The following is a 24,530-nucleotide window of genomic DNA, read 5'->3' as shown; positions in this document are numbered from 1 at the left end:
TCAACACGTTTTAAAAACGTTGTCAGCAAAGCAACTTGTAAATCTGGTGAATGTGTCACAACTCGCTTGTCATTGCAAATTCACACACTGCTAACTATGGACAGGTTTGCTGTGGGAAAAGGTTTTGTTAAGTCTCACACTCACAGGCACAAACGCAACAAGTTAAATAATTAAAATTATTAATTAGAACAAAATATTAAAAATGCCCTTCCAAGCTATTTCTCCTCTTCCAGCTGAGGGACAGTTCAAGGTTCTCTTCCCACGTGATGAAATCCTTCAAGCAGTGTTGCACTTGGCAGTGGAAGAGGCCAGGTTAATTTGGCGCTTGCCATGATGCACATGCATTTCTCCAAGAATGTTGGTTATTCTTCCTTTTTCTGCTGCCTTTTGCAAACATAGGAGAAGGGATTCAGGATCAGACGTAAGACCATTGAATTTTGCAACTCGCAAATTGCGACAAATTGCTAGTCGCAATGTGCAAGTCGCAAAATTCAATGCACAACAGTGTCACAGACACTGCGATTCCCAATGGGGTCGCAAATTTCATGCATCATGAATTTTAATGAGGCTGTCGCAATTTGCGACCCCATTGGAAATGGCTAGCACTCCCAGGGATGGTGGCCTGTTGGGGTCAGCAGACTACCATGTCTGGGACTGCTTTCTCAATAAAGCATTTTTTTTTTTAAATGCATCCCGTTTTCCTTGCAGGAAAACGGGATGCATCTAAAAAAGAAAATTTTTACTTTTCAGTTTCATTTTTTAAGGGCAGGCGGTGGTCTCTGGGACCACTGCCTGCTGTTAAAAAAATATTTGCGCACCCATTCACAAAGGGGAAGGGGTCCACTGGGGACCCGTTCCCATTTGCGAGTGGTTTACCACCCTTCTGAGAAGGGTGGTAAACTGCAAGTGTTTTGCGACCGCAATTGCGGTTGCAAAACAATCATACATTCGGTATGGACTCGCTATTAGGAACGGACGCCCTCGGCACGCCCCTTCCTAATGGCGAGCCACTAACCATATCTTGCGAGTCGCTAATAGGTTAGCGACTTGCAAAATAGGGTTAGTACATTGGGCTGACCTTTTTTGCGGTCGCAAAGGGGCCAAAATCCCCTCTGCGACCGCAAAAAACAGTCATACATCTTGCCCTAAGTGTGCTAAAAAATGAGCTATTCGCCTCCCCATGGACAAAACATGCCTGGGTAAACAGTGGAGACTCTTAACATGACTTACTCATATTCTATGCTGGTGCTAAGAAAAAAAAAACACATCCCAAATAATAAAAAAGCATTTTGAAAGCCAGTAGGTTTGGGCAGTGCACATATCCTAAAGACAGAAGTGGGGGGACTTACCAGGTTAATCAGTATGCAAGTGACATAATGGTGAATGACATCACAGTGTGGGACATCACGGTACGGCATGAAGTGACATCACAGAAACTGGCATCACAACCCATGGCCTCACAGAAAGTGACAACACAAGAAGTGAAAAGAGCTTTAAACCTCATTCATTTGTTTGGCGGGTCTATCATGAGTACATTTGAGTGCAGTACGACATTTAATAAATTAGATTTTTGTTTCGGAGTTGTGCCAAAAAAGTGACGCAATCCCAAGACAAAATCTGGGCCTCAACTTATACATTTATATTTTTAAAAACCCTGCCACAAAGATATTGGCAACAAGGAGAAACGTGGTATTAATTCTGTTCTGCCTAATATGTTGCAAAGTCTGTATTTTAAAATATCTCTCAGGGTAAGGCCCCTGCTGCAGAGATCTTTGGGTGCTCAGTAAATCTCATGGAGAAATAATAATGGTGAGATAACTTTGAAGGTTTATGCATTTGCTAGAGAGATCTGTTTTTGTCTTGTCCCAGTTTTGAATCAAAGTAGTATAGAGGGTAAATGTGTATCCTGCAAATCACAATATCTAACATGCAGATGACAGATTTGTATTTTATGTAGTTAGATAAGTTGTTCACTGCTTTTAACACATAGTTTCTTTTGTTGCTTAAGTTCATAAATTGCAATCCTTCTAATACAGCGCAGTGAGCTATAAACAGCAGTCACTCCTACATCTTGTAACCTTCACTGACTTATGTAACCAATCCTGTACATTGATTTAAACATTTATATGATTTCTTGTCAAGGTATAATGTGTGTGCGTGATGTAAAGCGTACTGACACTCTGCATAGGGAAGAGTAGTGCTACAAAAGAAATGTAAAAAAATACTGGTATTCAACTAGTTATTTGTGAATTACTGGGACAGACCAACACATTTGACATTCTTACAGTGCATGCACATCTCTTATATACAGGGACTGACCAAAGTGAAAGCTATGCCTCTATATGGGGCAGATTTATTTACAAGCATTACCAAAGCCAATAGGTTTCACCTAGATGAGATCTATTCATCAGCTTTGGCAATATTTTTAGACATGTTGCACAGCAGCACAGGCTGCTGTGCAACATGGCTGAAAATAAAGAAAATAATAGGGCCATGGCGCAGTGAATGTTGTCCGCATCACAGCCCTTTTTTTCTTCACTTTAAGCCATATTGCACAGCAGCCTGTGCTGCTGTTCAGCATATCTAAAAAAGACAAAGACAGTAGAACTTGCATAGACGGAACCAATTGGCTTTGGCAATGCTTGTTAATAAATTTGCCTCATAACTTTCTACTTTTGTTAATCGGCCACATGCTTATCCATGTGTGAAGATATATCCGTGTGTGCACCAAAAGTCATACTGAATGTTGTGATGGACAGAAAGAACAGCATAAAGAAGAATACTATGAAATGTCTCATTGATGCTAGGAAATGTCTCATTGAGTGATTTTCCTGAGAAAAAAAATATTTTCAGAGTAACTTTTCAACGTTAGTCCCGATTACAAGATGGCTGAAAATTTCAGTTTGCAAATTGTGCACCTGCTGATAATCGCTAGCACGTGGTTATTTAGCCAGTGTGCCAGTTGCACCTGATTTCGAGTTGCACCACCCAGAAAGGATAATTATGTACAATTTACACATTTAAATGCACAAACCGCAATTACCTGCATTTTACACCTGTGATTTGAGGCAAGTTTACCATCCGCAAATTGAGCAACTAACGTTCGGTATAAATTGTTCTTTGTCTTTAATCCTGTTTTTGGAGGGATTACCTCCCAATTTGGGACCAGTGCCTTAGAAATTCATTTAATTCCCATGGCACTTTTAGAGAAAAAGTGACACTCTTGCTTTTCAAATGCGTTACTTGGTGCAAAAATTCAATCAGCCATTACCAACAGTGTGCATCAGTGATCACAAGCGATTGTTAAGGTATTCCTTTCTGAAGTTCTCACTTGTTTTCCAGCACGAAAACTGTAGTTTGCAATTTTTGGGAGAAACTATTATCTTTCTTATAGGAAAGAGTGGTCAATCAATCAATCTGGGTATTGTAAAGCACGTTACTCACCCGTAAGGGTCTCAAGGCGCTGGGGGGGGGGGGAGGCGGGTCAGCAGTTCTGTTTAGCCGAAAATCCAAGTCTTGAGTGCCTTCCTGAAGGTGTTCAGGGAGGGGACGTGTCTAATGTCGATCGGGAGCTCGTTCCAGGTCTTGGCTGCGATGTGGGAGAAGGCTCTTCCCCCTGCTTTGACACTGTGGATTCGTTGGTCTTCGGCAAGGGCGAGGTTGGCGGATCGGAGGTTCTTTTTGGGTACGTGGAAGTTGATTCTGTCGTTGAGGTATTGGGGTCCGGTGTTGTGTAAGCATTTGTAGGTGTGGGTGAGTACCTTGAAAGAGATTCTATTCTCGAAGGGGAGCCAGTGGAGATTCCGTAGGTGTTGGCTGATGTGCTCGTGTCGAGGGATCCCCTGGACGATCTGGCGATGGTGTTCTGTATCGTATGGAGCTTGCGGGTTAGAGAATTGTTCATGCCGGTGTAGAGGGCATTTCTGTAGTCCAGTCTGCTGGTAATGAGGGCGTGAGTAACTGTATTCCTTGACTCGGTGGGGATCCATTTGAAGGTCTTACAGAGGATGCGGAGGTGTTGAAGCAGCTTGAGGTGACAGTGTTGACCTGTTGGTTAATGGAGAGGGAGGAGTCGAGAATGATGCTGAGATACCTGGCGAGGTCTGTGGGGGATGGGTGGCTGCCGAGGGCGGTGGGCCACCAGGTGTTGTTCCATGCCAATGGGGTGGTCCCGTGGATGAGGACTTCTGTCTTCTCTGAGTTGAGCTTCAGGCAGCTGTTGCTCATCCAGGCTGTGACATTCTGCATTCCTTCCTGGAAGCTGAGTCTGGTGGTGGTGGGGTCCTTGGTGAGGGAGAGGATGAGCTGGGAGTCATTGGCGTAGGATACTATGCTGAGGCCGTGCTGTCAGAGATTTGGCGGCGAGGGGGGCCATGTAGATGTTGAAGAGGGTTGGGCTGAGCGATGATCCCTGGGGAACTCTGCAGTTGATTTCCTTGATTTCGAAGTGGAATGGTGGCAGTCTGATCCTTTGGCTTCTACTGGTGAGGAATGGTCGGATCCACTCGAGGGCAGTTCCTTGCATGCCGGCGGCATGAAGTCTAGCTGCGAGTGTGCAGTGGGAGACGGTGTCGAAAGCTGATGATAGGTAAAGTAGGATCAAGGCTGCGGTGTGGCCTTGGTCGAGGAAGGTGCAGATGCCGTCTGTGGTGGCGAATAGGGTGGTCTCGGTGCTGTGGTTTTTGCGGAATCCAGATTGCGAAGGGTCGAGGATGGCGTTGTCCTCAATGAACCTTGTCAGTTCTGCATTGACGGTTTTCTCAGTGACTTTCGCAGCAAAGGGGAGGAGCAAGATGTGGCGGTAGTTCTTGAGGTTCGTCGGATCTGCTGAAGGCTTCTTGAGCAGGGGCCTGACTTCTGTGCGTTTCCAGTTTATCGGGGAAGATGCTAGTCTTGAACGTGGTGTTGATGATGCGTTCGTAGTTCTGGTGCTACGGGCGGTGGTGGCTCTGTGGTAGATGTGTGGTGGGCAAGGACCTGTTGAGGCTCCCGAGTGGATGCCTTTCATGGTCAAGGTGGTGTCTTTTGTAGTGATAGGTGACCAGGAGGAGATGGTGGGCTGGCTGGCATTGCCGTATAGCGGGCTGGTTGCGGGGTCAGGTGTGTGGTCATTGAAGTTGTCGTAGAGGTTGCTGATCTTCAGGTGAAAGTAGGATCCGAGCTTGTAGTAGAGGTCCTGGGAAGGGATGATGTCCGTTGCTTCACTAGGGTGTTTGTTTAATTCCTGGATCACACAGAATAGTTCCTTAGAGTTGCTATAGTTGGCAAGAATTTTGTTGTGGCGGAAGGTCCTTTTAGTGGTTCTGATGTGTTGGTGGTATTTCATCATGGAGTTCTTGTAGGTGGTGTAGTTTTCAGGTGTCTTGTTGTTTCTCCAGTTCTTCTCCAGGTGTCTGCATGTACGACTGGCTTCTTGTAGGTCTGTGGTGAACCAGGTGGCTTTCCTGAGGCATTGTCTGTCGGCGTTGTGTAGAGGGGAGAGTTATCTAGGCCGTTGGTAATCCATGTGTTGAATTCCCTGTCTGCGCGGTTGGCATCAGTTGCAGGGGTGGGGATGTTGTGGTTAAGGGTGGAGTTGAGCTGTTCCTCAGTGACTCTGCTCCAGTTCCTTTGTGGGGCGTGCAGAGCGGTTTTGGGCGGCTTGGGTTTGTTGACACTGAAGTGTACATAATGGTGGTTGGTCCACGGGGGTTGTGTGGTGTGGCTGAAGTGGACGCTGTTTCCTCCTGAGGAGATGGGGTAGAGAATGTGTCCTGCCTTGTGCGTCGGTGTAGTGATGAGTTGTTTCAGTCCAATGATGGTGAGGTTTTCTCATAGGGTGATGGAGTTGGGGTCGCTGGCGTTGTTGAGGTGAAAGTTTAGGTCACTGATGAGAATGTAGTCCATGGAGGCGATGGCATGGGGTGCAATGAGGTCGGTCATGGAGTTGGCGAAGAGGGCCCAGGGGCGGGGGGTCTGTAGGCGAGGGTGCCGCAGAGTGTGAAGTTGGGGCTGGTCTGGACCTGTAAGTGCAGGTGTTTGGCGGCAGGGAAGGTGTCGCTGGAGGTGAAGAGGCAGAGGGAGTTCTTGTGAGCGATGGCGAGGCCTCCTCCCGGGTGGTTGGGGTGGTCCTTCCTCTGGATCTTTATCCATCAGGGATGGCGATGGCCATGTCCGGGGTGGAGGAGGGATTGGTCTAGGTTTCTGTAAAGAAAGGCGACATCGGGTGAGAGGGTGTCCAGGAGGTTCCAGATCTCCGTGGCGTGTCTGTGCAAGGAGCGTACGTTGAGGAAGATACATCTTAGGGTGTCGTCGGAGTTGGCGGCCGGAGGGGTGGTGAGTGTCTGGGGGCAGTGGTGGCAGGACAATTGGCCGTGGGTCGTGTTCGGGGTGGCTTGCTGGCAGTTGTTATTTCCTCCAGGGATGAGAGCGAGGATGGCGGCTGAGTCGTAGCGGTGGATGGTAAGAGATCCAGGGTCCCTGGCGCTGGTCGCAGAAGGGCTTGCCTTAGGCACGCCTTCGGCTCGCCAGCAGCGCAAATGTGAAGCGGCGACCATTAAATAGGGAGGGGGGAGGGACATGCAGCTGGGAGGTGGGCGTGGTGACCGGTGGGAGGAGGGGCCACAGGGCAGCAGCGGTGGGCAAGGGAACAGGCACTAAACATGAGGGGAAAAAACAGGTAAACAGCAGAGAACGTCAAACAGGCAGACAGAACAAAATCAAAACCAGGCAACAATGGGGAGCACACTATGAATGGCACAGAGCACAGCAGCCTCGATCAACTACCAGGTGGAGGTGAGCGGGTGAGGCGCAGCACAGCAGAGCTGCTGGGGAAGAGCAGATCTCAGACCAGAGGCACTCTGAGACACACCTCTCTACCCTTAAGTCAGCAGAAGGGAAAACCCCACATTAATACCGTAGATGGACCTTTCGAGCACCAGAGCTTTCAACCAATTTTAGGAGCCACTTCCCATTGCTCACCAAGCACTTCCAAATATGACTGATTAAAGAGTGCGCCGTTTGAGTGGTGTTTACAAATACCATCAGGAGGAGCCCAGACGTTATTGATGATATCTGGAGATCAGGAGATACCGCTGATATCTGCTCATTAATTTGAATTTTGCAAGTATTTTAAGGTGGGTAACTTGTGTGATAGAAGAACGTCTTCTTGAGAATGCACAGTCTGCGCAACAGAGGGCTGCCTTATACAGAACTCATTTTCAAAGAGGCAGTCAGTGCGTCATGGATGCCCGCAGACATTTCACGTGTTTGTAGCAGTCCTTGATTTTGTATCTGTACCAACAAACCCAAGGGCGTCACCTCTTGAAAGTATATATTACACCGCAAACACAAGGAGATGATGGACGGAGCCCTGAAACTTTTCAGACACTCAACCCCAGTCACAGATCTGGGTTGAATCCATCATCGTTCTTTAGCTCATTTCGCGACCCCAGTTCAAACACAGCTATATGCAAATCATTCTTGACCCTGTGCCTCATGGGAACAGAATATATTGCACCGCCAGAACGCGTTGGCAGGGAGGAGAAATACCAAGGCAGAGCATTGGCCTCAACTTGATGAAAAATTATGTCTTGCATAATTATTAATGTAGCTGGCATCTGATCTCTAATGTATAGCAAAGCTTCCGTGCTTTTCAACTAAGCGTCCCTTGTGTGAATCTTCCGTACACCTCCTACAGTAATGCTCTTGCGCTGTCAAGTGTTGACATTTTCATTCTTAAATCGGTGCGTTTGTAATAGTCAGGCCGGGGCTGTTGAAAAGTTACATATATGTCAATCGTCTATTTCAAAAAATATCCAGAAAATGTAAAACACTTCTGAACCCAATTGAAAGAGAAACTCGCTGGGTGCGGCTGAAAATAATAAAATTATTCTCCCTGCGGAGAGAGCTTGATTAAATTGTATTTCCACCATCCAGGCTCGCATTTCAGGTAGCTATGGCCATTATAAACTGCAAAATAAAAGTACCACCTCTGCATGCGCACAGGCACAGACAGGAAGCTGTACTTGGTGCATGCTCCACGGCAGGGACATGCATGAAACCCCAGGAGGAAGCGAAGGCATAGAAAAGGCGCTGTCCAATAAGGAGCAAGGATACAAGACATAAGTGGGAGCGAACCAAGGGTAAGTAAGGTAAGTTACAAGTGTGCTCTAAGCCCCTTTGAAGATTTGATTTTTCATTACAAGAGACCTCACAAGTGCTGTGCAGGCGAGACATAAAAAGACAGAGAAGCAAAAAAAGGAAAATCAAGTTAGCAACATACAAGATCTAGGATAAAACACAATAGCAAACAGAAAAACTAGCAATATAAAACTAGGAAGCTAATTCTCCTCCCACAAAGTACAAAAAAGGCAGACTGATTTCTGACAAGCATCTTTTGCACATCTATTTCGCATGTCACATAACCCAATGAGCTGATAAATTGTGAGCATCTTGTAGGCAAGTGTTTGCAAACACAAATGTTTGCCTCACAACTGACAGCACAGTTGTCAAAGGAAAAGCTAGCTGAGGTCATTTATGCTCATGTTCAAGCAGTGCTAGAAAATAGAGGGATCCCACCAGATCTCGGTTCCGCTAGCTTTCTCTGGGCCAGATCTGGGATCAGGCTGAGCCAAGAAAACATGTTGAGTTTGTCCTGGTGTAATTTTCACACACCAGGACATCAGCCAGCAACACCTGCACATTGTCCGCATTTCATTTGAAGCAGCAATGCACCGGCAGCAAAGGGGCTTTTTTATTTTAACATCCAGTTGGGCTCCAAAACAAAGGCCAGATTTAAATGGCATTCAGCCCTCTTTTTGTTCAGGTATCATCCTGGCTGTGAGCCATTTGGCACCTAACTACTACACACCAATACAGCGTAAGTAAATAGTAGTGCATAGCTTCTTATGACTCCTTATCACTACTTTAGAAAAACTACTGGAGGCTTCGTTCAACTCTCTATGTAAGAGATGTGCTTGCACTGAATGAATGCAAAGAATGTCTGTCTTTATGAGTAATTACACATATATTGATTTAAATGGCATTTTTTTATTGAAGTGTTTTCTACCACTACGTATTCCAGTGTAGGGTAAACAAGCACTTTATATTATACACAGAGGCACACTAAATCACTCAGTTGTGTAAATCAAAGTACAGCAAATGTTATATATGGCAAAGAGGTTTATAAAGCTTAGAAACCACTTACTATCCATACTTGTAGACATTATGGGCCTTATTATGATGTCGGTTGGAGGCTTTCTGACCCAAATCATAGGTTTCACTTTCTACCCCGCATTACAATGCAGGCAGTCAAAAGTGAAACTGGCCAGTCATTCTGGCTGGGTGTTTCCACCATCGGGATTACGAAGCCAGTTTCCGACAGGCTTTCCATGTCGGGCTTTCTAATATGGAAAGCCTGTCAGGAAAGTGACTTTGGGGGCCCCCTAGATGGGCCCCATTCTTCCACGGCCTACAGTTGGGACCCGAGGGGCACCTGTGGTGCCTCCTGTTAATCCCTGCACCGCATCTGACACATGGTGCAGGGATTAACAGAAACTCCCATTTTTCTATGGGAGCTTGTGCTATAGCTGTAAACCGGCCGTAGCAAAGCTACCCTAGAGAAAAGGGAGTATGTGACCACACCATGTGCGGTTGCATTGTAATATTGGGGTCGGCACCGCTGACCAGAGGCCAGTCGGTCCCAAGCCCACAATTGCGTCGTCCGCCCGACATCTTAATCAGGCCCTATGTGTTAAGAGTGAATTGTTGGGAGAAACACAAAATTAGGATATAAAACATAATGCAGTGATTGTTGTTCTCTGTACTAACAATACTTTGTTACTTCCCAAAGGAACCCTTCTTTGCAATCTAAGAATAACAGATTGAGAAAAATCAATAGGAATATAAACCCATGATTTACAGTTGCATTCATCCGTTTGATGCTGGTAAATAGATCACTGTGCTATATTAGAACGCTTACAACTTATGAACTAAAAGCAACAAAATGATCTCAGTGTCAAAAGCAGTAGCCCACTTAGCTATCTAAAAATATTACAAATTGATATTGATCTGCATCTTACACGATGTGCTTTGTAGAAGACACATTATCTCTCTGTGACTGGACAAAGGACAGAACTATCCCTGAACTGTGTTAGCCACTAGGGTTTTTTTAACCGCTATCAGCATGCTCTCAAAAATTCTGGACAGACAAAAATCTCTACAGCAGGTGTCCTCTTAAATATTTTAAAATGCAGTCTCTTTGTGACAATTAAGTAATCAAGAACAGATCTACTGACACATATGTCCTTGTTTCCAATTTCTTTGTAGCAGACTTTTTATAAATAAATGTATAAGTTGGCTGCCAGACTCTGCTTTTCAAGCTCCTCCCCTTATGAATCCACCCCCTTTCTTCTGCCACACCTTGACCCCCAATGTGTCAGTTCCCTGGGAAAATTATTTCCAATTCCAACACAGGTCATGAAAATGGAAAGCTTTCATTAAAAAAAAGTTTTGCTTTGGCCCCATGTTTATGCCAAAACCCATGTACAGATTAATTACAGCACATTTTCTTTGAAGGGCGTTTACAGTTGTTATCTTATGTCAACAGGGATACCGCCATTCTGCAGTGCAGATATCCCGCCCTATTCGGATGAAGAGATTACAGCAGTCTGTGAGTGTAGCATCTTCTGCAGACTCTACGAATATGGCAGGCAGCATGCGCTTTAGAAAGCATAGCTCCAAGCGACGTTCATTGACTGAGACAGCAAACTCTACAAGAAGCGTAACGGCAACGTGTGCTGCGGCCGGTTATACTTCAGAGGTCACCCATGTTGAAGATATGTCGGACCAAGATAGTAAGTGGTTTTAGAAATGCAGATAAACACTACTGAACATAGAGAACTACAGCACACATGCATCACTTCTGATGTTCCAAGAAAGCAAAGCACTTTTTCAATCAGCCGATTAAACAGTTAGCTTTTCAGACGTACACTGCTTTTGAGGGCAATGGCCCATTACCTCACCTTCACATAAAGGGGCGTTATACAGGCCCTTGCAGCCCCTATGGTGCAGGGGGGCTCCAACCCTCTAGAGGTCCCTCAACCCTTCATGGTGGCCCCATTCAGCCCAAAGTCAATGAAAACATGTGAGATATGGGAGGTTCAGGGACCCCGCAAAACATTCTGCAGGGGAAGCCATCATTTTGGGCTACCCCACTCCTTCACGTCTGTCTTCCTCGTGCCAGTCATAACAGTGCAAGGCTTTGCCTCGCTGCCCCAAAAAATCAAGGAAGGAAGGTTTTACCTTTATATCCCTATCTGTTTGTTTTTGCTGTCTAGTTTTTTGGTAAGAATGGACATCCTGACTACTTAGGTCCTTCCATTAGTGTTCTCCTTACGTTCTGCAGTCCAACCCTGGTTGTGCTCTACCCAGCGCAAGGGTTTTGTTTCCTCTCACTGCAGCAGTTTCTGGTTGGCCTGCATGGGTGTCAATTCAGGAACAGGCCAGGGGCAGCGGAAGTGACATCACATGCTGTTTGACCTTAATGACATCACAGGAAGTGACATCATATCAACCTTGACCCTGTTTTTTTCCAGGAAGGGATGTCATATGACCCTAACATCACACTCAAGGTCTCATGTACGCCCTTACCATCATTCTTATTCATCCTCACTCACTCACTCAGTTGCATTCACTGTTGAACTCACTCATACTTACTGACACTCACGCCCTAATTTACTAATGCTTTGCACCATGTTTGAGTCAATTTTATGTTAGGGTGGGATTTACTATCCAATGCAAATTCTGATCTAGTGTCAATTGGGCATTCCTTGAGTGGCTTAAACACTTAGGTGCAGAAGATCATAAGAAATCCTGGACCCGGGAGGGGTGGTAAGGTCCTTTCGTGTCCGAAAGGTAGGGTAAGGGGAGACGTTCTCCCTGCTTTATATACAACAAACTGTGTAGTATCCTCCTATTAAGGGTAGAAGAAATGGTAAGGAAGGAAATAAGTTACACCCTTGCTCCACCACACTCACTGGTGAGAAAAAGGAAAACCTTGTTTTATTATACAACCCTCACCCACTCTAGAAGTAGCATGCTTCATCATCGGGTTCACCCTGACTCTTTAAGGTCAGGGTGGGCTCAACCGTGTTGTAGGGAGCTCTTTGAAGCATTTTTGGTTTTGGGTGGGTTATATATTATTAGGTAACAATCCTCATCCAACCCAAAGTATCCCTTTATTGGAGGGAAGATTAAAACTATATTTACACGGGGCAAGCAGGATATTGTGGTCCTATGACCCTAGTGTTAAAACGCCGACATGTTTCTGTCCTATAATACTATCCTAACATAGGTCCTGGGCATTACTCAGGATGAAAGAATGAACCGGTTCCCCCAGTGACTCACTACTGTGGCATGTAAAGTTAAGTTTTTGCATGCGGTTGAAAGTGGTGTACTTGCCATTTTGGAAGTATCTGTGTAGAAAGAAGAAGTAGCAGCTTGTATAGAAAGTATCTTAAAGGATGTGTTAAATCAGTGGCATGCTTATAACCCTCACTTCTATGAGTTCTACTGTACAATGCAAACTTTCTTTATTACGCTCCTCAACTTCATGTGCTGCATCATTGAGTGACATAGCTTATTTGCTCTGTTCCTGCTCTGCTTATTTAATGACCACAGCTCCCCAGCTTGGTGCTACTCATCATTTTGTCTGAAATTCAGACTAATCAATCTCTGTTTATTGTACACAGAGTGTACCTTTAATGCATTGTTTAAATAGTCATTCCTGTGTAATAAAAGCCAACAAGCTGACGAAAGATCGAATGGCTATGACATGCAAATGTGATGAAAATCAAAACACTCAATATGTGTTAAATTGCCAAAAAGATAGGTACAAATCACTCTTCAAGGGGCGGTAGGTTTGAGCCCTGTAGTCAGACTCTAGTTTTTAAATAGTAGAGGAAGAGAACAAAATGTAGCTGTGAAGTCAGTAATGGTTGGTGTGACGTTTCTGAAAGGAATTACTGTTGGCTTGGTTGTCACGAGAGGAGACCAACGGGGTCCCACAAAAGCTCGTCAACTGTCTACTTACATCATCAAGGGTCCCTGCCCTCAGCAAACCTGTTCAGCGCACCACTCTCCTTGGCTGGTGATTGTAACTGCCCAGGGTGCCCGTTATATCTTCCAGGGCTCCAGCCAGCTGTAATAAATTTTCCGGTCACTTGACCTATGCAACGTTAACGAAGTGCAAGGCAACCACGTTCACATAATTACCATCAGCTGTGTTCTATTCGAGATCTGTCCACTCAGAGATCATAGGGGGCGTTTCATGCCGATGCTGCTGGGTACACCTCTCCTGATGTCTAAGCATGTGTAGGGGTGCCTACTACCGACACGACGGCTAATGCCTGGGACACAACGATTCACTTCAGCTTTGAGCCCCGCCATACTCCCCAGAGTTTGCGGAGGATTCCCTGTGAATACACCTAGAGCAGCATTATGAACGATACTCCATTCAACGTTTGCGCCAGGTGTACCATAATATACCCCTGGAGTGAACGTCATGAGGTGTGCAACCCCTGCCTTTCACCAGACCATTTGAGACATCCTACAAAGCATTCTTCGCCTTCCACTTCAAAAAAAATATTGAAGTACCACAAAATGCAGAGAACATTCTTGTTGGTGATGCCTCAATTCGATAGTTTAACACACCCCATCTGATGAAGTTGATGCCATGTACATCCACTGCGCCCAAACATAATTCTCGAGCTGATAAGCTTGCATTGACCTAAGCGGAGTACTGCTACTGTAGGAGTTGGCCATCAAGCCCGGAGTAAAGCCAGAAGTGGCACAAACCTATATGTCCTACACCTCCAGCTGGAATGCACCAGACTCAAGAGGTTTGGTCAATGATGATTAAGGTCCCACCCAAGGGCAGCAAACCACACCATGTTGTGACGCCTGTTCAGCAGCAGCACTCAAAACCAAAATCACAGCCCAAGCTGTAGTGAATCTGTGCTTGGAGCCAAAGTGGATCCGAAAGCCTCTCCACAACTGGTATAGAGGTCGTGGCTGAAGCTGTCCTCGATTGCTGAGTTCTGATACCCCAGAGGGGTCCAGCTTAGAGAAACTGGCAAACATCCAGGGCAAAAAACTAAATAATATTTTCATTCATCCAGATGCAGGTAATATAATTGCCAAACTCCTGGCTACAGGATTCATTCACACCTACTCCTCTTTCACTGCTGCTACCACAACACTGTCTTTCACTTGAGGCACAATATACTGAATAAGACACAGGCAGTTCTTACTATCCACAGGATCCTTATATTGAACCCTTTAGTCCAAAAGAGGGAGATGGTCAGCGGTAGAATTATGTGGTTACACTCCACAGGACAACACAGAGCTAGACCCATATCCTGCTAAGATATTACCACTAGATGACACCACCGCATATCATGCAATACTTTAAAGGGCCACACAACCCCACTATGTAAAACTGCATACTCAGGAGAATGAGGATGACTTTCTTGTCAAACAGAATGGACTGTACATTATCTGTTGATGCCAAAGGGAATGTAAATTCAGTCTATGACAATTTGAGAGAGTTAGTAAAGGCCAGAGCAGTCACTCCGAGAGTTGAAAAAAATATAAGCATGCCCTAGATTATCCAGCAAATAGTCAGGGCCAAATTGTTCCATACTTCTTTGTAGTGCATACTGCTCATTGAACAGGTCACAGGGCATGCTCCCCTAACTGAAAAGGAGTAGAAAAAAATCTATGCTGTTTGAAAGGAAGTAGTCCTTGGGTCGGCCACACTAGAAAATTGCTAACTTGATGGGCTGAATCTCCAGGTGCAACTGCTACCACTGGTATGAGATGGAGAAGCTAGTGCAGTACCTAACAGAACCTCAGTGAAAGAGAGGACATGAGCTGGTTGTTAAAGGCAAGACCATTTGTAATGTTAAGTTTAGATGTGCTCTTGCCACAGCACACACATTCGCTAGGGGTATCAACATTATTGTTCTCCTCCATAGGCATGCAAGTTTAGGCCCAAGGTGTAACAGCACCTCTTAAATGTTTTTTTTTTATGATAAGCATCTGTTCAGCCCTTAGGTCGACCAGATGCTTGAACAGATCAAAAAGGACACTGGCACACCCAAATCTATGCTTGCCCTAGAGTTGTCCAGCCCAAACCTACATTCCTTAAGCAGCAAACCAGATGAGGTGCCAAACCTGGGGGCTCAGGTTCCATTTCCTAAAGAAATAAGGCCCTGCAATGTATAAAACCTAGATAATCTATATTTGCAGTGTCACAGTCTTTCTCTCGTTAATCACTCGATCACCCCCACATCCGAAAGCCAATCTTATCATTTTCTTCTCCACAACTTTTGTGACTGTGTAAAACATTTGCTGTAACCATTTACAAATGCAAGCTATCGGATATCCAATTTTGACATTTAGTAGACTAAACTCTCATTTGTGAAGAAGGATTCTGTTTCTTGGACACAATGTGTGTCATACAGCTAACTGGTATCATTTTGCATCGCAGGTAATTCAGAACCCATCAGCATATCTGGAGGAATATATGGTTCTCCAGGTATGTAGAGCAACATTCCTTTTGCTAGCAATTCAGATTGTTCACTATTGTCCTAATATAAAATTTGCACCGTTAATGCTTCTTAAAAGTTACAGATCTAAATCTCTAAAACTGCTGATCTGTAGAATGTTTCCTCTGAATTTGCATATTGGTAGATGGTTAGCACCAGGTCATTTAACGGATCTCAACAAAAAAGCTGTTTCTAGCTCATACAGAGTCAAAGAGCCTTATATGGTGCTGTGCAGTAGCAGGCCATTTGCAAAGGTTAACTGCTCACCTTTTATTTGCTGATTGTTGTGTTTTGGTATTAATGAGGTAAAAAGTTCCTCAGAGGTCAATGACAAAATAGTGAAATGAAACTGCCACAAAATGTTGCATAATTTGCTGAACTGCTTAATTGGTCCTCCCTTGCCACATACCTTTAATGGCTTTAATCATAACTATTAATTAATATGTTACCATCCTTGAACCAACCATGAACTGATCCTTAAGTAACACTTTTGGCCTTGGTGTAATGGTACTTCCATCCACCAGCTCTGGGATGCCTTCCGGTCACCATGCACTTTATAAATCCCATAGCATAGCATTATGAAGTGTCGCTATAGTCACTCTACCTAATTTTGAAAATGGTATACTAATTTCAACAAGAGCCAAAGAGACACGCTGGAAACCAATTGCAGCATGCACACATGTGTGAGTGTGTGTGTGCGTGGGAGAGAGAGAGAGGGAGAGGGGAAATGGAAATAGTTTTGGGGTGGGTGATGACCCACCTCAAGGAATAATCACAACACTTGTCAGGGTGAGCCCTCAAAGTCACTAAATTAACCTGAGCTCAACTTACTAGTAGATATGGTACAGATCAGACAGGTTTACTTAGGGAAATGTGCAAAGTATTTGTTCAGCATCAAAGCACCAAAACAGTAATAAAGTCTAAAGGGGAACTGGAGATATGCATTTTTTTAAGCTTTAAGAAGAAAAAGCACCAAGTTGCCAATGATGGTCACTGATCCTGGTAGATCAGGATCTAGGCATGATATGCGGCTGGCCGTGACAGAATGCAGTTTGGATACTCCAAATAGGTTCTTCATGGTCAAAATGTTTACCTCTGACTTAGTAGTTTAAGTTGTGATCCACCACAGGAGTACACTTCTAAGACTCTATCCCCAAGACCACAGGAAGGCACTCAGAGACTCACTGTGAGTCAGGTAAAGGCTAACAGCTGGGTACAGTCCAGGTCCAGTTGCCATGGGTCAGATGGGAAGTTATAGGAAATGTCTATTATAGCTTGTTGTATCCCTGTAGCTTGAACATATCAGACTGATGATCTTTGAGTCCATGTTTATGTTCTAGGTAAAACAGGGAGCAGGTCCAGCCCCTCAGAGCTCCTCTCAGGTCACTGACAGCAGGGGCAGTCCTCTGTTCTTCCCAAGTCCAGCAGTGTTCTGCCATGGGTGCCTCGAGGTGCTACGTTTGTGCCTGGAACCAGATAGTGGGTGAGAATTACTCCTGGGACACACTAACCAATTGGGTAAAAGTTCTAAGGGCCAACCCTACCACTTTTGGCATTTTTCAAGTTAGCAAAAGTCTTTCGCCACACTAAACTTGGCTTATGAGGGCTGGGTGTTTGTGTGGGGAATAGATTATGGTCATCCTAGTTTCCTCCCACATCTAACATTAAACTCCAGTTTGAGGCAGATACTTGTACAAACCCAAAGACAGAGGTCTAGTAGGACAAAAGAAGAGTACTTCTGCATTCAGACAGTAGATCCACAAGAATTGTCTTGGCATTCTGTTCTCTCCCCTAAGTGTCTCCCAAGTGTTATATGTAAACCCAGCAGGCCTTTCAAGCATGGTTTGATACTGTGGTGTCAAATAGGGTCCCCACAGCCTCTGCATAATCTGGTGAGTTCAGAGTAGTCATCCCAATCCATTCAGGGCAGCCTATTGTTAGCTCCCTGGAGATATTTCACACCTTGTAACCCCTGTTGAAGAATAATTTCTAGCTGGGAGAAGCTTGAGAGCCAATGCAAGTTAGCATCCAGGCAGGAAAGAAGTAACTTTCTAAAAGTTACTTTTACCTTAACATTTATTAAAACCCACCTTCACCATTCAATTCAATTTTAAATATCTATCAAAAATAGTTGTTTAATTATTTTCTAGCTGGCCCCATTTCCGAGATACAGTGATAGTATTTAATATTACTTTCCAGTGTTTCTCTATGGTAAGCCTGCCTTTCTACAGTGAAAATAGCTTTTGGGTTGCTCGTCACTGTGAGAATGTGTTAACATTAATTTTGTACCTGTCCGACTTTTAAATGCCATGCACCCTGCCTTCTGGGCTACACAAACTATAAAAGGTTGACTTGTTAAAATTTAAAGGAAGGTTTTTACCTGTCAAAAAGCTTTATTTTGATAGACCAAATTGCAGTTTTTACACTGCTACAGTCAGGCTATAATGGTAGGCTTGAAGCCATGTTTGCACTGCTACTTTATTGAATGGCACAATAGGTGCTGCAGTCCAGTAGTGGCATTTAACTGTCGGGCCCTCAGCACAATTTACACCTTAAAATGGGGACTTATAGACCAGTTAAAGTTGCCAAATAGAAGTATGACAATTCAACCATGTTTAAAGGGGAGCACAAACACTTTACCACTGAGTTTTAAAGCCATCAAAAGGTGAAAAACCAGTGGGGACAACACTGAAAAGGATGCTGAAGAGTTTGTATATATGTGTGTGTGTGTGTGTGTGTGGTTGTGTGTGCTTGTGTGTGTCTGACCTAACTCTGGCAGCAGGACTCCACAACATCACATATACTGTGCACATGCTGTGAATTTGATACCCTTCACCGTCTTTCACTTTATTCTGCAGACGTTCCAGAAACCAGGAGTGTACATGAAGATGCTTCTGGTAAGTGGATCAAAGGTTGTCTTAGATTAATCGCCATACCCTTTATTTATAAATATTGTTAATCAACTGTAACACTAAAAGCTAATGTAAAAAAGGTTACTTAGAAATTTCATTTAAAATATCAGATGAGTGAAGAAGGAAGATGTGCTATGTCCCCAAGCATTTTGTATATTCCATGGACTGGTGACTTATGCTGGTCCAGGCATTTTTCATAATGAGCTTTTCCTGAGTGTCACAGAGTGTCACAGAGGATCAATACCCTTTTCAAGAGTCTCAGTACATATTGACCAGCTACAGCTTAAGAGACACCGGGAGCAGGTGTCAGATACCTTCGCACAGAGGAATCCAATGATAAACGTTATAGACTTTACTCAAGAAAATACTAAATTACTGGCGGGAAAGGAGTTGGGCATACCACAAAATACTGAGAAAATTCTTGTCAGCGATGCCCTTAATCTAATGGTTTAACACACCCCAGATGATGAAGTAGACGGCATGTGTATCTGCTGCACCCAAACTAGGCCTGGGTGGAGTTCGCATAGATCTGCTATGTGGAACTCTGTTACGCAGAACACACAAAGTGGCAAAAAAATTCCGCAAGGATACACAGAGTTCCGCGTGCGGGCCGAGTTTGCATTACTATGTTCAACGTGGAGTGCATCCTCGCATTGCAAATTGTGCGAGACGGGCACTATGTGGTTCTCATGTGCGTCCTTGCATTGGAAATCACACATGAACAGTTCGCATGGGCCCGGCCCTCTTGTTTTTCTACCCCGTTATGATGCTGGGGCTATTTTCACATTTCCTCTTTAATCTTGTTAATCCTCCCCATTTAAAACTTATCTAACTCTCATTTTTATTTATTATATTAGTTTGTGTGTTTGTGTATTTTATGTTTTTTGGAAACATTTATGATGTTTTTCATAACTGTTTGTAGTTTGTTTATTTTCCCTCTTCTTTATTACTTCTTTCCTGTCCCTTTTTTTTCCTTCTTTTCTACCCCACCCAGTGCCATGGTAGAGGGTCATCTTCCTTGGAGGAGGCGCTGCTGTCCCAGGTGTGCAGCCTCGGGCTATTTTTAACAAGGAGGAGGTAGCAGCACTCGTTTTTTTGTGTGCAGTGCCACCTCACCTTCATGCTGGTAGCAGGTGGCAGGCCCTGCAATGGATACCCTCTGTGGGAGCATCGGCCACACTTGTGGAGGGTGTGCCGGTGCATGTGGTACACCAGGCAGGTATGGAGCACCGTCTAGTAGCTGAAACACTGCTGGGCGGATATCTTGGACCGTGAACAGGACATGCTCGGCCTGCTAGGCATCAAACGTCCAGGGCTCAGTAAGTCTTAATTATTTATTGTGTTTGTGTTCCACAATGCAAAACAAATATTTGAGAATCGCATGCTGCTCACACTCAGAGGTAAGTTACATTTAGTTTACGCTGGAATATTATTATTATGTGATCCAGTTTGTAGTTTCTGCTAAGCAGGTGCTCAGCATTACCTAATCGTACTTATCAATGGTGCCTGCTTTGGCTGATTAATTAAAAAGCAATTGCAGACAGTCCGCCTGTTATTATATTGATTCAGTGATATCAGTGAGTAGAACGTTTTCTCTGTGACTTTGTTTGTGTAGCTTGTACAGTTCCAAGCTATTTCACAGTGATGTGTAGTATGCATTGCGAAAAGGGAGAGTGAGTTGGTCCATCAAGGGGGTTGAGAAATGAGAATAGAATCAAAGATCATTCACTGCAATACGTTGGTTCCAAATGTGTTTTTTGTCAAGGAAATTTGGAATAGGGATTTTAGGATTAATGTAGGCAAAGCAATGATAGTTGATAGACTTGAAACTAGTACTATAGGTGATCTGTTTTAGAGAAGTACAATTATGTGACTGCGTTTGCCTGGCATAATCATTTTGTGGAGAATAACTGAATCACTAATCTATTTTTTTTAATCTTCTTCTTTTCTTACATTAGCACCCAAGGGCAAGAAGAGGGGCGTTGTAGAAGGACTGGGAGAAGCTAGTCAGCCCGAGGCGCCGACCACCAGTGCTACTGCAGACGGCTCTGCTAACCCCAGTAAGTCCTATTATTTATTATTATTATTTCCCTAATGTAGGGTTTTTTGATTGTTGTGGGCTTAGGTTAGAATATTGGGTTATAGGAATGTTGGTGTTGGGTTCCAGGATGGGAGTTGCTGCCTTGAGGCTGGTGTTGCTAGTGAGAAATTTGTTGCTCTGACACCCATACTTGCTGTCTTCCTTCCATGTGGTGACGAGGACGGGATACGAACCCACTTGTGCAAAGCAGAATGGATGTAATTTTTGCTTCCTTCCTGTTATCCCTGCATTATCTTTTGTTCCTTATATTACGCAGTTTTCTTCTTTGGTAGCTGACTTTTTCCAGTCTCTAGTCTCAAGTTCACTTATCTTGTGCTTTGTTGGTAATCTTTCCCTCTCTCCTATATATCTTGTTGTACTGTAAGAGTAAAACTAAGACTAACACATTTTGGTACTCTACTGTCTACCATGAAGATCGCAGGCCCAAGTAACCTTGTATTATAAATAGTATTCACCATGTATGTCTGTTGAGAATGCTTTTTATATCATGCTCATGCTCTAACAGTCAAGCTCACAAGAGAGTGGTCATGGAGCACCCCACCCAATGTTGTGTGCTGTCTCATTCAGTTATACAGTATACCAGAAGTTTTCCATGACAGTGCATCTTGGCAGGGAAATAAGTAAGAGGTCCCCCTCCCATTACATTTGCTAACAAACACCATGTCTTTCATTGACCATTATTGCACACCTGGCATGTCTAACATTGTGAACCAACCAAATGCCCAGAGTGATATTTTTGCTAGCAGATACTGTAGTGCTGACCGAACTGTAGTGATGTATTGTAGTTGTATTTTTTGATTGAAGAAACGAAGGGGTGGCATATCTGGCATCTACAATATGTATAATGTTTTATTCTAGCCACACAGACCACCAGTGATGCCTGTTCCAGGTAAGCTGCAGGAGGAGAGTCAGTTGGAGGGGGAGAATCTGCGTCAGGAACAGGCACAGGTAAGTCACATAATTGCTTGCTTATTGACAATTACTATTATACTCACCAGCTTGTAACATGGCCTCTTCTATCTGAAACTCACCAAGAGCTCACATAATGAGTGTTGATGGCTTGAGTGAAATGTGAAATAATGGAAGGTTAAAAGAAAACAAAATGGTATATGTGTGAAAGTGTGGGTGGGTGAAAGTGTGCGTGGGTAGTTAAAGGGATGGATGGGCAAAAGGATGGTTGGAAGAAAGGGAGGATATTGAATATGGTGAAGGACTGGGTGAGAGAAAATAAATCTTAATTATAGGGACTATGGGTGAATTAGAATGAAAGGATGAATTAATATTTGGATTGTTTTGATGAGTAAGCAAGGCAGCTTTTTATCATGGAGAGGGGCGTGCTCCTCACGTACTTCATTTACTTTGTTTCTGTAGGGTTATCGAAGCATATGGTTCAATGAGGGGGTACTTTTAATTTTTTGTTCTACTTCCTTGGCACACTGTATTTGTTAAGTAAGCCATGTGAATCCACCCATCATTCAAGTTTGGCATATGGGATACACTGTGACGAACATGCCAAGTATAATCTATATCAAAAGACACACAATTGATGGACGGAATGCAGAACAAATCAAAACATTCACCCCCAGTCAAGAGATCTGGGTTAAATCAATCATTCTTTTGCTCAACATGCCACCCCAGTTTAGACATGGATATATGCAGATCTCTTGACTTGGGGTGAATGTTTTGATTTGTTCTGCATTCCATCCATCAAGTATGTGTCTTTTGCTTTCTCACCCTAAGTGCGCCAGGTATGCCCAGATGTGGTTCCTGGGCTCACTGTGTCACTGGAATCAAGCTTTCCTGGCTGAAGAGGGGTGAAGCCCCGAAACCGGTCCTAGGATGCTTGTTTACGGTCCAGAGAGGACCTGGCTTGGCAGTTCAGGCTGGACTGTTCCCATGAGGCACAGGGTCAAGCCTAATTTGCATATGGCCAGGTCTAAACTGGGGTGGCATGGTGAGCAACAGAATTATGGATTTAACCCAGATCTCTTGACTAGGGGTGAGTTGTTTTGATTTGTTGCGCCTATCAATTGTGTGTCTTTTGCTTTCTCAAATATGATCTATATAGCTTGTTCCTTTCCCTTAAGTGTAGTCTATCATTTTTCCCAACGTCTACTTAAGGCAGACACGATAAAATCCTAATTTCAAATGTGAGGTGTGTGACGTAGTATCTTATTAATTATTCATCTGACTCTTTGAAGTCAGGCTAGAAAGAGAAATGCATTAGGAGAAGAGTAGGTCCATTGGAATTAAAAATAGATAATTGTCAACTGCAGCATACCCGACGTACTGGCTAGCAGTGAGCATGGCTCCATTATTTTAACACAACACACAACTTGTACTCCATAGTGTATAATGCTGTGCTCATTAATGAAAGGTAATTTTTTTTCCCACTCAAAGTTTCTGTGTAATACTTACCTGAAAAGCCTTTAGAAGAAAAAAAAATCAAATCACAGTTTTTTAATCTGTTGTTATTCTACCTTAATACTTTTCTGCTACACAGTCAGTGCTTTCTATGCAAAGCATGTGTGGGTAAAACAAAATTGGCCTTTTGACTCTCCTAATCATAATCACATCAAATTCCAATGAACCTGAGGATGAGCGATGTACTGCTACTGTGCCATCCACTAATTTAAAACAATTGTTTGCCTTTTTTTTCAAAATAGCTACTCCTTCTGGTCCAGGACCCAACAGGCAGGAGATAGCGGCCTGTCTGTGGCGGCAGAGGCTGGAGCGTATCCAGCAAGAATAGTGGTGGCTGGTGGTCCTGGAAGACGAGAAGGAATTAAATGCTTCTCAGCCGAGACCCAGTGAAGTCGGTCCTCCTCAGCCTCCCGGCCATCCCATCTCTAGCGTTGCTGGCAGTTGACATCAACTGCTGCAAACCTCTTCCATACTGACAACAGCAGACCATTGCTGTGGCGCATCCTGCAGCAGCTGGACGCCATAGAGAGCTGGCTCACCATGACAGAGCAGAGCCTGGATCTGCTCCGGACCTAAATTCAGATTGCCCTCTTTTACACCTTTTTTAACTTTTTGTTTTGGTGGGAGGGACTTGTGGCTGGGTGGGGAGGGTGAAAGGGAGTTGGGACAGGGTTTTGGACATTGCAGATTTTCGGGACATTGGGGCTTGGGTCAGCTTGTTTGGGGATTGGGATGGGCATGTTGTGTGACTAGAAAGGGTTGGTTTCTTTGTAAAAAAAATAAAGGGGAAACTATATTTTATCAAAATTTATGCTTGGAGTAGTTTTTTTTACTTTTAATTTGCACCGCTGACTTAAATTTTTATGCAGCCTGTCTATGTACTTGTACCGCTTAGTTACACAGTTATACTACTCTAACTATCTTGACCAATAGAGTGGCTTCTTCCATGACCTAAATTGTCTACAACAACCTAGATACACAATTACTTGTAGTCGTAGTTAGTTAGTTACTTACTTACTAACTAACTTAACTAGTTCACTTCACTCCATTGTTGTCTTACCTGAATATAGATGAAGCATTAACAGGGAAGGCATCACAACTTCACAAGCGAGGTCCCACTCCCACCCAGGTGAGCTCCAACTGTAGGAATAATCAGAAGGATTATCCATTCTAGGCAACTAAATGGAAATGGAAATTAGCGGGTTATATATCAAAGCTTTACAAGAATTGACACCAAACTATTACATGATGACACAACAAGAATTTTTATTAGTGATAAAATACCAAAAAATAGCAATAGTAGTAATTTGGTGACTGGGGAGCTACTAGTAACATCCAAAATCCTTGACGCATAGAAAATGGACTCTAAGTCTGGAGTAGATAAGCTGAGGTTAGGCATTTACGGTTACACAACACAAGGCCTGAATGGTGATGCTGACAACTGATGTTCTTTGTTCTATATCTAAAATATGGATCACATTTTATGCATGGGTGGGTAAAAGG

The 24,530-nt window shown here is 43.9% G+C and overlaps 1 protein-coding gene across 10 annotated transcripts in view; it reads left to right on the top strand.

The window, feature by feature from the left end:
- The window catches only part of NOSTRIN (nitric oxide synthase trafficking), a 365,313-nt gene that overhangs the window by 266,331 nt on the left and 74,452 nt on the right, over positions 1–24,530 (top strand). For all 10 annotated transcript variants that reach the window (XM_085645377.1, XM_085645374.1, XM_085645376.1 and 7 more), the window contains 3 exons: positions 10,589–10,835; positions 15,533–15,580; positions 18,449–18,487. In XM_085645377.1, coding sequence (XP_085501503.1) covers positions 10,589–10,835; positions 15,533–15,580; positions 18,449–18,487 — 334 coding nt within the window. The remainder of the gene's footprint in view (positions 1–10,588; positions 10,836–15,532; positions 15,581–18,448; positions 18,488–24,530) is intronic.

This window comes from Triturus cristatus, chromosome 3_1 (genome assembly GCF_964204655.1).
Source record: "Triturus cristatus chromosome 3_1, aTriCri1.1, whole genome shotgun sequence".
NCBI classification, from domain to species: domain Eukaryota; kingdom Metazoa; phylum Chordata; class Amphibia; order Caudata; family Salamandridae; genus Triturus; species Triturus cristatus.
The sequence above is the reverse complement of the archived record's forward strand: the minus strand, read 5'-3'. Positions and strand labels throughout refer to the sequence as shown.